We start from the raw sequence: 16,065 nt of genomic DNA, 5'->3' as shown, positions 1-16,065 counted from the left end.
CACTGTTGTCGAATTTACAATCTTCAATTGAATATACTTTTGTCGAAATGCCGCATTTGTACCATTGCAGAAATGTCGAATTTGTCAAATGTCGAATTTCAAAAAGTCGAATTTGGAAAGTCCATTTTTTTGACGAAAAGTACTGAATTGCATTGTAGATTTTTTTTTTTTTGGCGAAAATGTCCAGTTTTTCGACATTTTCGGGAATTCGACCGCAATTGCATATACCCATATGTCCTTTATTGGCAATCAGAAAATCTCATTATCATAGTTTGAGTAGAGAGGCGAATGCTGCTCTCACTACTTTGAGGAACAATTCTGAAATTGTCATACATCCCTCAGATAAAGGGGGAGGAATTGTTTTACTCAATAAACAAGATTATATACAAGAGATCTCTAGACAGTTATCAGATGTTGAATGTTATAAATTACTTACCTACGATCCAACCGTTAAGTATAAGAGAGAAATTGATGCTGTGATTGACATGGGCCTTAAAAATAACTGGATTGATGAACCCACTGCCCAGTTTCTCATGCAGACACACCCTAGAACACCTATCATTTATGTGTTACCAAAGGTGCACAAAACACTGATTAAGCCTCCAGGTAGGCAGATAATCTCCTCCTGTGGGTCCTTGTGTCAACCACTGTCTCAGGTTATTGATTTCTGGTTACAGCCTGTTGTACAGAATACAAAATTCTATTTAAGTGATACTACAGATTTTTTTGGAAAAAGATTGAGGCATTAGGTAGTTTACCTGATTCAAGTTTGCTGGTGACATTGGATATCACTAGCCTCTACACAAATATTAATCATGTTGATGGTATAAAGTCAGTCAGGAGTTTGATTTCCAACAGTCCACATTATAAGGGTCCAAACGTCGAGTTTTTGTTACTTCTTATGGAAATTGTATTAAATAAAAATTATTTTCTTTTTGAAAATTCGTTTTTTTTGCAGTTAAGAGGGCCTGCGATGGGGTCAAATATGGCCCCTGCATATGCTAATTTATATATGCATATGTATGAAAATCAGCATATTATGGCCCATCCTGTTTTTTCTGAATTTATCCATTTTTACGTTCGGTATATTGACGACCTCTTTATGGTGTGGACTGGAGGTATCGAACTCCTGACTATGTTCATTGATGCTCTCAATTCTCTTGACACCAACATCAGATTTACACTTGCTTATAGTGAAATTATAATCAATTATCTTGATGTATGCGTTCTGAATGATGGCAATCGTTTATCTACTAGACTATACAGAAAAGAAACGGATAAAAACACTCTATTATTAGCAGACAGTTTCCATCCCGCACCACTTAAAAGAGGCTTGCCATTGTCGCAATTATTGAGGGTTGCTCGAATAACGTCTGATCCAGCTGAGCTACGAGAATCATTGGAAGAGATGGGCAATAGATTTGTTTGCAGAGGCTACAAGAGATGCAAAATTGATGAAGCAATTTCGAGTTGTTTACAACATAAACGTGAGGAATTACTCTGTGCAAAGAAAGAGTACTAAAGACAATAGAATGATTTTTGCTTCTACATACTCGGTGGCCTCACAACATATACGGAATATGGTATTACGCCATTGGCATATATTGCAGGCGGATGACACTATTGGACGTTTATGCAAAGAAAAACCATTATTCTGTTATAAGAGAACAATGTTAAGGACATAGTGACCAAATCTGACATAGGCCTTATTCGTACAAAAAGTTGGTTGCAACCAAAACATGGAGTATACAGATGCCATGGGTGCGTCAATTGCCAGTACCTCCTCTTAGGGGAATTTTTCATTGACCCCAAGACAAAGATCAGACATAATATACGCCATCATTTGACCTGTGACAGCAGTTATGTCATATATTTGATAAAATGTCCATGCTCGCTCTTTTATGTTGGCAAAACAATCAGGACATTGAGGGAGAGGATAGCTTTGCATCAATCTTCTATTAAAAAGGCTCTTGTGAAAGTTGATAAGAGTACTCCTCCAGTTGCAAGACACTATGAACTCTGCAAACACTCTATGAGAGACTTCCAATGTATGCCCATAGACTGCATTCCTCCTCTTAGACGTGGCGGTGATCGGAATAAGCTGCTATTACAAAAAGAGTGTTATTGGATAAATTGCCTTAACACGGTTGCACCGGCTGGATTAAACGAGGAACTGTGTTTAAGCTGTTTTTTATAGGGACTGGTTCCCTGTCTCTTATTCTTGTAGTTAATATATCTTTGGTATTGGTTTTTTATTTATCCATGTCCACGGTTATTGTTTTTATTTTTATTTTTTACTATAGTTGTATGTCATCTGCCATCTGTATATTTGCCTGGTTTACTGTGCATCTATTGCTAATGGGGTATCCAGTATGGATAATAGTCATTTTTGTAAATTAACATGCGTCCCTTCTGTTAATAGCACTGGCTTTTGTTTGTGGGTTGCCAGGGCAACCGGCCCGTCGCGTCACTTCCGGGTATGGAAGCACGACCATGCGATCTGCCACGTTGTTTTGTATACAGGTTGCTATGACGACCGGCCCGTTGCGTCACTTCCGGTCACGGGAGTGACTGCGGGAGACCCAGGTACCGTACTGAGGCGCTGTGTGTGCATCTCTGGGGAGATTAACGCCAGCTATATTCACGGTGGTTCCTGTTGCAGGAACATCGTTTGGCTGGTATTTAGAAAATTTTCTTTTTGGTCACGATTTCTAGTGGCTAGTTGTTTGTTTACATTCCCCACTTCCGGTCCTGGATGCCGTGTCTGAGGGAGGGAGCATGTTACAGGTGAGATGCATGAGGTAATCAGTGCAGGTATATATATGGTTGGTGTATGCCCATTATGTTATTCCTTGACAAAGGCGCAATGGAAGCGCCGAAACAGCTGTCGGATTCAGGGCTATTTAAGCATGAGGATTGATTGTGACCACCCTGGCATTAATGATGAGTATAGCTTAATTATCCTCTGCTTATTGTGAATTTTTTGCACTATTTTTGCACTTTATTGGAATTGAATATTTGAATGCATAAAATACGTTTGTATTAAGCTGGAGGTGCTGGCTCTTTTTCCGATATATATATATATATATATATATATATATATGAGTCTCTATGTCAGAAAATGCATAATTTGTACGATTTCTCCTGTATCTATAACCTCCTCTCCAACCAATTTTATATTCACCTCCCTGCAACCAGTTGTAAACTCGTAAGTCCTTGTAATCTTCTTTAACCCGCTTGTACTTATTCTTCTTTGTTCTATAATGTCTTGAGAAAGGGGTACATACCCCGAAATGTCGACCAAATAGACTTCTTTTCTGCAACTGCCTCAAGAGTGCCATTCAATGTTCCTGTGGGTGTGAGATAGTTTATGATTGGACTTGGGCACTGAGGCCCTTATTGACTTAGTACTGAGTGCCGGCTGATATGGACTCACATATATATATATATATATATATATATATATATATATAGGGAAAAAAGGGGGGGTAGGGGTGTCAGCGACTTACAGTGTCTAATATATTGATATAAATATGAAGAATATTACAGGATACGGTTTAGAAAAAAAGTAACAAAATATTTATTTATACAATTTAAAACATAATGATGGGATAAAAAAATGGAATATAAAAGCTTGATAATACCAAAAGATATGTATACAAAATATATAATTTAGCTAGAACCCTGAATCACATAAAATCAGTAAAAACAATATTATACTGATAAAAAATATTTTAGGATAAGAGAATGATGCTTATCTTTAAAAACGGAGAGTCAGTAGAGGTACACCCAACGTGTTTCGTCCATCAGACTTCATCAAGGGGTCCCCTTGATGAAGTCTGATGGACGAAACGCGTTGGGTGTACCTCTGCTGACTCTCCGTTTTTAAAGATAAGCATCATTCTCTTATCCTAAAATATTTTTTATCAGTATAATATTGTTTTTACTGATTTTATGTGATTCAGGGTTCTAGCTAAATTATATATTTTTATACATATCTTTTGGTATTATCAAGCTTTTATATTCCATTTTTTATCCCATCATTATGTTTTAAATTGTATAAATAAATATTTTGTTACTTATTTTCTAAACCGTATCCTGTAATATTCTTCATATTTATATCAATATATTAGACACTGTAAGTCGCTGACACCCCTATCCCCCCCCTTTTTCCCCCCACATTTAATTCTAAAGGCAGCTTATCCCTGCCGAGTATTTAGGGGTTAGCTGACACCTTATATTATTAAAAGGAGTGTCTTGTACTAAAGTACTATACTATATTAATTTATCTGCTCACACACACCTGTGGCGCCACTCCCACTACCCATATATATATATATATATATATATGATATGGTTGTGCGATCAATGTCCACTGTTCTTTTTTCAATTAGAGTCCGCCCTCCACAGGATGCGGGCAGAGCCGTAACTAGGTGTGTGCTAAGTGTGCCTTGCACACAGCGCACTTGCGGTGGGAGCGCATAGTGCGCTGTGTCACACACTCAGCAGCAGAGGATTTTTTTCTTTCATTTGTGCCGGCCCGGCCCCAGCAGGCTGTCAGCGCACGCTGATTTGACAGCTGCCGCTGGGACCAGAGCCGGCTCACACCCACAGTAGCCCCCCCCTCCTTCCTCCTGCAGTGTGCATGTGATCAGCAGGCAGCAGCGCACGGAGGCCAGGAGACGGAGCGGGCTGCGCCGCTGCGGGACAGGCTAAGCCTAAGGACTAGGAGTCAGGCAACCGCAGCGCGTATAGTGGTGTGGACTGCATGGACTGGATTTCACTTCCAGCCAGCTCCCCAGCGGCCACACAGAGAGGAGAGGCGCCAATCGAAACAGGCAGAGCCTGACCCTGTGGTATGTGCCTTTGGCACTTGGTGAATGAATCAGTAACCACACTAAGACGTCACTGACAGTGTGCCTGCCAGTGTTGGCCTCACCTCCAGCAGCACTGTCCTGGCAGGCACCATCCCTTCCCCCACACGCTGATTGTTGGCCTCACCTCCAGCAGTACTGACTACTGAGGCCAACAATCAGCGTGTGTGTGTGTGTGGGGGGGTGCCTGCCAGGACAGTGCTGCTGGAGGTGTAAAAAGGGGACGCTGTCTGCCGTAATGTGTAAAAAGGGGGGCGCTGTCTGCCATAATGTGTAAAAAGGGGACGCTGTCTGCTGTAATGTGTAAAAAGGGGACGCTGTCTGCCGTAATGTGTAAAAAGGGGGACGCTGTCTGCCGTAATGTGTAAAAAGGGGACGCTCTCTGCCGTAATGTGTAAAAGGGGACGCTGCCTGCTGTAATGTGTAAAAAGGGGACAATGTCTGCCGTAATGTGTAAAAAGGGGGACGCTGTCTGCCGTAATGTGTAAAAAGGGGACGCTGTCTGCCATAATGTGTAAAAAGGGGACACTGTCTGCCGTAATGTGTAAAAAGGGGGACGCCGTCTGCCGTAATGTGTAAAAAGGGGACGCTGCCTGCTGTAATGTGTAAAAAGGGGGCGCTGTCTACTGTAATGTGTAAAAAGGGGGACGCTGTCTGCCATAATGTGTAAAAAGGGGACGCTGTCTGCCATAATGTGTAAAAAGGGGACGCTGTCTGCCATAATGTGTAAAAAGGGGACGCTGTCTGCCCTAATCTGTAAAAAGGGGACGCTGTCTGCAGTAATGTGTAAAAAGGGGACAATGTCTGCCGTAATGTGTAAAAAGGGGGACGCTGTCTGCCGTAATGTGTAAAAAGGGGGACGCTGTCTGCCATAATGTGTAAAAAGGGGGACGCTGTCTGCCGTAATGTGTAAAAAGGGGACGCTGTCTGCCATAATGTGTAAAAAGGGGACACTGTCTGCCGTAATGTGTAAAAAGGGGGACGCTGACTGCCGTAATGTGTAAAAAGGGGGACGCTGTCTGCCGTAATGTGTAAAAAGGGGACGCTGCCTGCTGTAATGTGTAAAAAGGGGGCGCTGTCTACCGTAATGTGTAAAAAGGGGGACGCTGTCTGCCATAATGTGTAAAAAGGGGACGCTGTCTGCCATAATGTGTAAAAAGGGGACGCTGTCTGCCCTAATCTGTAAAAAGGGGATGCTGTCTGCAGTAATGTGTAAAAAGGGGACGATGTCTGCCGTAACGTGTAAAAGGGGCTTTACCTGGTATAGTGATGCTACTGTGCGGCGTAATTTGAGTAATGGAGACTACTGTGCACCGTAGTATGAATTGGTATTATTTTGTGGCCACACCCCTTCCCTATGAAGCCATGCCCCTAAAATAATTTGTGCATGCCTACGGCGCGCACTGCCCGTGTTTTACACAGGGGGGGCGCCAATGCAGTTTCTTGCACACAGCGCTAAAATGCCTAGTTACGGCACTGGATGCGGGTACTGGCACTTCTCAAAACAGTTTAACCAAGGCATGTAAAATAAAAGAAAGTGAGGGCGCACCCAGTGAGATCAAGTATCAAATACATTTTACTAAAAATAACAAGCTCACATACATCTTAGTTTACAAGCATAAGCATGTGGACGATTCACCAGCGCCGCCACAGTGGCTAGCAGCACACTCCACACCACTTTAAGCAACAATCTTTTTCTCAGCGTCTCAGCTACACGGACCTGGTGTTCGACAACTGCGTGTCTGTCACGTCCTCCAAAGCCACGCCGTTGTCGAACACCAGGATATAAAGAAATAAAGAAAGATTATTGTTTGCAATAGGTCACATACCATAAATACAACTGTTATGTATTACACTGTTGTTTTTATCCTCATCCTGCTCTTTAGGTCCTATAAGCAGCACACTTTGACTACGCCCACTTTTTGGATTCCTGAGTAAGTGATGCTGGTATTGCATACTGGGTCATATTTATTGCAAGGTTCATAGGCATCCACAGGGATAACATTGGGGTGTAGGTACTGTAGTTGGAGAGGACCGGGCACCAAACAGTTAAAGCTTTTGAGATCCCAGGATGAACTGGTCCCTCCTCCCCTATACCCCATCCCCAGCCAGGGTTAGTCAGATTTCCTTTGGTGCTGGCAGGAGCCGGATGCATCTTTTAACAGTGGGTCTACTTTTAAGAAGCCACAAGCTTTTTATTTTCTGATTTCTTTTACTTTTCTTTTTTATCACTTTGAGCAAGCAGCGTTAGGCAGACCTATGGACGCTAGCGCTGCTGCTACTCTAACCGCCCACCAGCGCCGCAACACCAGATAGTGGACCGGTGATTACAGCGAGTGCCACGGAGCCCAGCTAGCAAGCTCCCTGGGGACCCTAGGCTGCAGTCAGAGAATGGTGTCACAGGTAAAGCAGTTTCCAACTCGCGAGGAACTGTGTATCGCGCAGCCTTTTCTCCAGTTGTGGGGACAAACCAGAGACGCTTGTTACGTTCCTGGTGCTTAGAACAAGAGAGATGTTGCGTAGTGAGTCCAGAGCACCAGGACGTGACGCTGAAATAAGGTGTGGTATGAAAATAGCCCCTAGCACCCTACCTCCACTGTTTCACCCGTGTGGTCAGTTCACGCCTGCGTGACTATGGTTTCTTGGGCCCACGGCAGCCGCATTTGAAGGGCGGATTAGGTCTGCCCAACTCCGATGCCCCCAGGTCTTAGAGTGAGACAAGGCGTGAACCGAGACAGGATAATAACAAGGGGACCTCTAACTAAAGCAAACAGAAGGCTAGGAGCTACTAACAACTCTAAAACTAAATATATGTGCGGCACGCCGCCAAAGGAAAAAAACAAACAAAAGATACCACTGTCCACACCCCACACAGCACCGTCGTGTACCGGGGAGGACAGTGAGAAGCGGAAACCTCCGCAAAACCACCAGCACAAAACAAACGCAAGGACTAAGCTGCCTAGGCCGCAACACGCGGCAGAAGCCGCTACTCACGAAACCGGGAGAGAACCCCAATAAGCGAGAACCCCCAGATGACTGCAACAGGTTCACTTGGACTGGAAGGATTCCCAGGACCGGCTTCAGAACTCCAGAACTCAGGAGCACAGGGAGCAGGATCGACCAGATACAGCAGATCAGGAACAAACTTTGCAAGGCAGGAACAGCATACCGGAAGCTATCACCGGCGAGGCTGCAGTGTGCTGGCTCCCATAAAAAGGCCCTGCTGGCCAATGACAGGAGGGCCAGCAAGACCAGCCCCCAGACCCTAATTAATAGTTGCCGTGCAGCTGCCCTGCTGCACGAACAACTAATCAGTTTTATCTGGCAACGGGGAACGCGGTCTGCCAATGGCGTCCCCGTTGCCATGGACCCGGCGGCTGTGGACGTCCGGCGTCCTAGCGTTGCCAGGGACCCGGCGGCTACAGTACGCACGGCGTCCTGGCGTTGCTAGGCGCCGGGCAGCGAGGGAGGTGCGGCGGCCGTGAGCGTCGCTCGGAAGCAGACCGAGCGACGCCGCGGCACCTAACAACGCTGATGTGGGCGCCGGTCTGTCCGCAACCCCATCAGTCTGCCACAATTCACATTCTAAACTAGTCAGAAAGTATATTATTGCTCTCAATTGACTATAAGCGCTATCAAGCAGCAAAAGAGTGACACACTAAGTACTCCATGTAGTGCATTGCACATTTCTGCACCATGGTTCTCCCGGATCGATATCGTGCAGCACATTTAAAGACCTTATATAATACATTTAACCTTTCAGACTGTGACAAGGTAAGCTGCTACTGAATAATGAGTGGAACAAGATAAAATGACATTCCGTTTTACACAATACTCCTTCCCTTTACCAGAACAAAGAGCGAGAGACACAGTTTTATAAAACTGGTTATATACATTTGACTTTTCTATGTCTGCTGTGCTCTGTGTCATGCATTATTTAAAAGCAGCTGCTAGCAATGTTTTTGTAAAGCAAAAGAAAGTCAATCTCAGCTACATAAAGGGCCCAGATTTACTCAGATTCTGCAGCCTTTAGGCCAGAGTGGGTCATTTTTTTAATGTATGTTAATAGCAAAATAACACATTTGTTACATTATTTCTATCATTTGAATTAAATATTGAGAGAGGGAAATTTTCACAGCCCATCAAACTAGATGGGTGAACAATCTTGCCCATGGTATAAAAAGAGATGGAGATGAAACGCGCAACAGTATTATTATGCAATTGATGATCTCTGATCTAACAAAATGAATGCTCTTATTTTTGATAATATTATTCCCTGTTATATAAACAGAAATATTATTTTGCACAATTCTGCATTTTCACTCATGTGAATGATGAACAGAAATAGAGCGCACGCAAGATGCGTCCTTATACATATCGGGAAATGCCTTGGGTGAGTTAGCTGAATGTAACTTGGTGTAACTCGCTCTTAGTCGCAATACAATTAGAACGCGCAAGGAGACTGCTGATTAATTTGATATGCAAAACTAGTATATTGTGTTTGACTAAGTCTGTATACGGAGCAGAATAGAACCTTTATTGGAAAAAAGCCGCTGCATTGTAGCGCTTCGTATGCACATTCAGAGACTCGGTCAAATACAGATAAACAAGTGTCGCATAGACATCAGCCCATGAGAGCAAGGTTCAAGAGCTGCTAGTGGTCTGATAAATTTGGGCGAGGCCAGGGTAATGAAGCACCGATGCAGAGCTCTGACAGACTCTGTATAAACATAACAGTCTCAGGCTCTGCCCCATTCAGGAAGCCTCAGTTCTAGGACCCGGCAGTAGGTACACTCTACCTCCCTAGACCGTACCACCTGCGAACCCCTCCAGCGACACAAGAAGCCCCCTTCCCATCAAAGCAGCTGCTGATCCTGGGCTGGCTGGCATCATTGCTAGACAGCATTAAAAAAAACTGAAAAGAGGGGGTGACTGCCGTGCCACCCCAGCAGGTGCTGCTAAATTTTTCCCTAATGAGAAATCCGACATTGATTCCATGGACATGCTCTCTCTCAGCTTAGTATATATGAGAATGCCCTGATACATTTAGTCATTTGTAAGTGAAGATGCGTGTGAAATATGTGTGAATCTACATCACCTGTAGTGTTCCGAGGAATGGGAAGTGTGGAAATAGACATGATATGTTCCACAAACTGAGAGTTACATTCAATTCTGCATAAGCACCTATTCATTTAAGACCATTTAAGCTCTATGTGTTACCCTATGAAGACTTATTTGTGAAGTGCATTATATTTCTTATTTTCAAAAACACAATGATCTAATTACTGTACCTTGAAAAAAACTAAATCCATCCTAGCTCCTCTGACTGTTTCATTGTATTGCTGCATGAACATGTCAAGCCTGTCTGACAGCTTTTCAAATGAAGGGATAGGTTCATAGATTTTAGGTGCTTCTAAATCAGCATCATCCGGTTCTTCTCCAGTAGCTTCTGGAGCATCTCGTAAGAAGTCCACAAAGTATGATTCTTTTGCAATTCTCTGCAGTAACTCTTGACCATGATCTTCTGCTGTAACCTGTACAGTGAAAGCATAGTTTCATTTCATACTACTTAATGTACACAGTTGTCTTACAGAGCAAAACCATGGCCCTCATTCCGAGTTGTTCGCTCGGTATTTTTCATCGCATCGCAGTGAAAATCCGCTTAGTACGCATGCGCAATGTTCGCACTGCGACTGCGCCAAGTAACTTTACTATGAAGAAAGTAATTTTACTCACGGCTTTTTCTTCGCTCCGGCGATCGTAATGTGATTGACAGGAAATGGGTGTTACTGGGCGGAAACACGGCGTTTCAGGGGCGTGTGGCTGAAAACGCTACCGTTTCCGGAAAAAACGCAGGAGTGGCCGGGGAAACGGTGGGAGTGCCTGGGCGAACGCTGGGTGTGTTTGTGACGTCAACCAGGAACGACAAGCACTGAAATGATCGCACAGGCAGAGTAAGTCTGAAGCTACTCTGAAACTGCTAAGTAGTTAGTAATCGCAATATTGCGAATACATCGGTCGCAATTTTAAGAAGCTAAGATTCACTCCCAGTAGGCGGCGGCTTAGCGTGTGTAACTCTGCTAAATTCGCCTTGCGACCGATCAACTCGGAATGAGGGCCCATATACGGTGAAATGTGAGGGCCTGCAGGCTCCGATTTGCTCTGAGTCCTTTCAGAATTAGTTTTCTTATGCTGAAATGGGTGGGTAAATTCAGCAAAAACCACTGGTCTAAAAGCCTAAAAATAAGAATTTACTTACCGATAATTCTATTTCTCGTAGTCCGTAGTGGATGCTGGGAACTCCGTAAGGACCATGGGGAATAGCGGCTCCGCAGGAGACAGGGCACATCTAAAGAAAGCTTTAGGATCACCTGGTGTGCACTGGCTCCTCCCAAGCCTCAGTTAGGATACTGTGCCCGGACGAGCGTACACAATAAGGAAGGATTTTGAATCCCGGGTAAGACTCATACCAGCCACACCAATCACACTGTACAACTTGTGATCTGAATCCAGTTAACAGCATGATAATAGAGAAGCCTCTATAAAAGATGGCTCACTACAACAATAACCCGAATTTTTTGGTAACAATAATTATGTACCAGTATTGCAGACAATCCGCACTTGGGATGGGCGCCCAGCATCCACTACGGACTACGAGAAATAGAATTATCGGTAAGTAAATTCTTATTTTCTCTGACGTCCTAGTGGATGCTGGGAACTCCGTAAGGACCATGGGGATTATACCAAAGCTCCCAAACGGGCGGGAGAGTGCGGATGACTCTGCAGCACCGAATGAGAGAACTCCAGGTCCTCCTCAGCCAGGGTATCAAATTTGTAGAAGTTTACAAACGTATTTGCTCCTGACCAAGTAACTGCTCGGCAAAGTTGTAAAGCCGAGACCCCTCGGGCAGCTGCCCAAGATGAGCCCACCTTCCTTGTGGAGTGGGCATTTTAAGATTTTTGGCTGTGGCAGGCCTGCCACAGAATGTGCAAGCTGAATTGTACTACAAATCCAACGAGCAATCGTCTGCTTAGAAGCAGGAGCACCCAGTTTGTTGGGTGCATACAGGATAAACAGCGAGTCAGATTTTCTGACTCCAGCCGTCCTGGAAACATATATTTTCAGGGCCCTGACCACGTCAAGCAACTTGGAATCCTCCAAGTCCTTAGTAGCCGCAGGTACCACAATAGGTTGCTTCATGTGAAATGCAGAAACCACCTTAGGTAGAAATTGAGGACAAGTCCTCAATTCTGCCCTGTCAGAATGAAATATTAAATAAGGGCTTTTATATGATAAAGCCGCCAGTTCTGAGACACGCCTGGCTGAAGCCAGGGCTAACAGCATCGTCACCTTCCATGTGAGATATTTTAAGTCCACAGTGGTGAGTGGTTCAAACCAATGTGACTTTAGGAAACTCAACACAACATTGAGATCCCAAGGTGCTACTGGAGGCACAAAAGGAGGCTGTATATGCAGTACCCCTTTTACAAATGTCTGAACTTCAGGCACTGAAGCCAGTTCCTTTTGGAAGAAAATCGACAGGGCCGAAATTTGAACCTTAATGGGCCCTAATTTTAGGCCCATAGACAGTCCTGTTTGCAGGAAATGGAGGAAACGACCCAGTTGAAATTCCTCTGTAGGGGCCTTCTTGGCCTCCCACCACGCAACATATTTTCGCCAAATGCGGTGATAATGTTTTGCGGTTACGTCCTTCCTGGCCTTGACCAGGGTAGGGATGACTTCATCTGGAATGCCTTTTTCCTTCAGGATCCGGCGTTCAACCGCCAAGTCGTCAAACGCAGCCGCGGTAAGTCTTGGAACAGACAAGGCCCCTGCTGGAGCAGGTCCTTTCTTAGAGGTAGAGGCCACGGGTCTTCCGTGAGCATCTCTTGAAGTTCCGGATACCAAGTCCTTCTTGGCCAATCCGGAACCACGAGTATAGTTCTTACTCCTCTCCTTCTTATGATTCTCAGTACTTTTGGTATGAGAGGCAGAGGATGGAACACATACACTGACTGGTACACCCACGGTGTTACCAGAGCGTCCACCGCTATTGCCTGAGGGTCCCCTGACCTGGCGCAATATCTGTCTAGTTTTTTGTTTAGACGGGACGCCATTATGTCCACCTTTGGTTTTTCCCAACGGTTTACAATCAGGTGGAAGACTTCTGGGTGAAGTCCCCACTCTCCCGGGTGAAGGTCGTGTCTGCTGAAGAAGTCTGCTTCCCAGTTGTCCACTCCCGGAATGAACACTGCTGACAGTGCTATCACATGATTTTCCGCCCAGCGAAGAATCCTTGCAGCTTCTGCCATTGCCCCCCTGCTTCCCGTGCCGCCCTGTTTGTTTACGTGGGCGACTGACGTGATGTTGTCCGATTGGATCAATACCGCCTGACCCTGAAGCAGGGGTTTCGCTTGACTTAGGGCATTGTAAATGGCCCTTAGTTCCAGAATGTTTATATGAAGAGATGTCTCCAGGCTTGACCATAAGCCCTGGAAATTCCTTCCCTGTGTGACTGCTCCCCAGCCTCGCAGGCTGGCATCCGTGGCCACCAGGACCCAGTCCCGAATGCCGAATCTGCGGCCCTCTAGAAGATGAGCACTCTGCAACCACCACAGGAGGGATACCCTTGTCCCCGGTGACAGGGTTATCCGCTGAAGCATCTGAAGATGCAACCCGGACCATTTGTCCAGTAGGTTCCACTGGAAAGTCTTGCGTGGAATCTGCCGAATGGGATTGCTTCGTAGGAAGCCACCATTTTTACCCAGAACCCTTGTGCATTGATGCACTGAGACTTGGTTCGGTTTTAGGAGGTTCCTGACTAGCTCGGATAACTCCCTGGCTTTCTCCTCCGGGAGAAACACCTTCTTTCTGGACTGTGTCCAGGATCATCCCTAGGAACAGAAGACAAGTCGTCGGAACCAGCTGCGATTTTGGAATATTGAGAATCCAATCGTGCTGCCGCAACACTACCTGATATAGTGTTACACCGATCTCCAACTGTTCCCTGGATCTTACCCTTATCAGGGAATCGTCCAAGTAACGGATAACTAAAATTCCCTTCCTTCGAAGGAATATCATCATTACGGTCATTACTTCAGTAAAGACCCGGGGTGCCGTGGACCATCCCTACGGCAGCGTCCGAACTGATAGTGACAGTTCTGTACCATAACCTGAAATACCCTTGGTGAGAAGGGTAAATTTTGACATGAAGGTAAGCATCCTTGATGTCCCGAGACATCATGTAGTCCCCTTCTTCCAGGTTTGCAATCACTGCTCTGAGTGACTCAATTTTGAATTTGAACCTCTGTATGCAAGTGTTCAAAGATTTTAGATTTTAAAATCGGTCTCCCCGAGCCGTCTGGCTTCGGTACCACAATAGTGTGGAATAATACCCCGTTCCCTGTTGCAGGAGGGGTACCTTGATTATCACCTGCTGGGAATACAGCTTGTGAATGGTTTCCAAAACTGCCTCCCTGTCAGCGGGAGACGTCGGTAAAACAGACCTTTGGAAACGGCGAGGGGGATACGTCTCGAATTCCAATTTGTACCCCTGAAATATTACCAGAAGGATCCAGGGGTCTACTTGCGAGTGAGCCCACTGCGCACTGAAATTCATTGAGAACGGGACCCCACCGTGCCTGAACTTGTAAAGCCCTAGCGTCATACTGAGGGCTTGGCAGAGGCGGAAAAGAGTTTCTGTTCCTTGGAACTGGCTGATCTCTGCAGCCATTTTCCTCTCCCTCTGTCACGAGCAGAAAAGAGGAACCCTTTTGTCCGCTTGCCAACCAGGCCTGCGCCTGATAATACGGCGTCTTATTTTGAGAGGCGACCTGGGGTACATCCCCTCTTTTAAGGCAATACTTCCAAATGCCGTTTGGAATCCGCATCACCTGACCACTTTACTGGTATAATTGGACAACGCACTTATACTTGATGCCAGTCGGCAAATATTCCGCTGTGCATCATGCATATATAGAAATGCATCTTTTAATTGCTCTATAGGCAATAATATACTGTCCTTATCTAGGATATCATATTTCCAGTCAGGGAATCCGACCACGCCAACCCAGCACTGCACATCCAGGCTGAGGCGATTGCTGGTCGCAGTATAACACCAGTATGTGTGTAAATACATTTTAGGATACCCTCCTGCTTTCTATCAGCAGGATCCTTAAGGGCGGCCATCTCAAGAGAGGGTAGAGCCCTTGTTCTTACAAGCGTGTGAGCGCCTTATCCCCCCTAGGGGGTGTTTCCCAACGCACCCTAACCTCTGGCGGGAAAAGGTATACTGCCAATAACTTTTTAGAAATTATCAATTGTTATCGGGGGGAAACCCACGCATTTTATTTCTCAGATTCAGGAAAACTACAGGAAGTTTTTCCTCACCAACATAATACCCCTTTTTTTTGGTGGTATTCATATTATCAGAAAAGTGTAAACTTTTTTCATTGCCTCAATCATGCAATGTGTGGCCCTATTTGGAAATCACGGTTGTCTCTTCACCGTCGACACAGGAATCAGTATCCGTGTCGGCGTCTGTATCTGAGGTAACGGGCGCTTTAGAGCCCCTATATGAGACGTCTGGACATGCACAAGCTGAGTAGCCGGCTGTCTCATGTCAACCACTGTCTTTTATACAAAGCTGACACTGTCACGCAATTTCCACAGTACATCCACTCAGGTGTCGACCCCCCAGGGGGTGACAACACTATTACAGACACTCTACTCCGTCTCCTCATCATTTTTCTCCTCATACATGTCGACACAAACGTACCGACACACAGCACACACACAGGGAATGCTCTGATAGAGGACAGGACCCCACTAGCCCTTTGGGGAGACAGAGGGAGAGTTTGCCAGCACACACCAGAGCGCTATATATATACAGGGATAACCTTATATAAGTGTTTTTCCCTTTATAGCTGCTGTATTGTTTATACTGCGCCTAATTTGTGCCCCCCTCTCTTTTTTAACCCCTTTCTGTAGTGTAGTGACTGCAGGGGAGAGCCAGGGAGCTTCCCTCCAACTGAGCTGTGAGGGAAAATGGCGCCAGTGTGCTGAGGAGATAGGCTCCGCCCCTTTCTCGGCGTCCTTATCATCCGTTTTCTTGTATGTTTTGGCAGGGGTTAAATGCATCCATATAGCCCAGGAGTTATATGTGATGCATTTATTTTAGCCATAAAAGGT

The 16,065-nt window shown here is 45.3% G+C and overlaps 1 protein-coding gene across 1 annotated transcript in view; it reads right to left on the bottom strand.

Annotated features, from left to right (window-relative positions):
* Positions 1-16,065, bottom strand: part of LOC134929613 (dynein axonemal heavy chain 5-like) — an 837,675-nt gene that overhangs the window by 361,101 nt on the left and 460,509 nt on the right. Inside the window, exon 55 of the mRNA XM_063925200.1 lies at positions 10,166-10,408. Coding sequence (XP_063781270.1) covers positions 10,166-10,408 — 243 coding nt within the window. The remainder of the gene's footprint in view (positions 1-10,165; positions 10,409-16,065) is intronic.

The sequence above is a fragment of the Pseudophryne corroboree genome, chromosome 5 (assembly GCF_028390025.1).
Source record: "Pseudophryne corroboree isolate aPseCor3 chromosome 5, aPseCor3.hap2, whole genome shotgun sequence".
NCBI lineage: Eukaryota > Metazoa > Chordata > Amphibia > Anura > Myobatrachidae > Pseudophryne > Pseudophryne corroboree.
The sequence above is the reverse complement of the archived record's forward strand: the minus strand, read 5'-3'. Positions and strand labels throughout refer to the sequence as shown.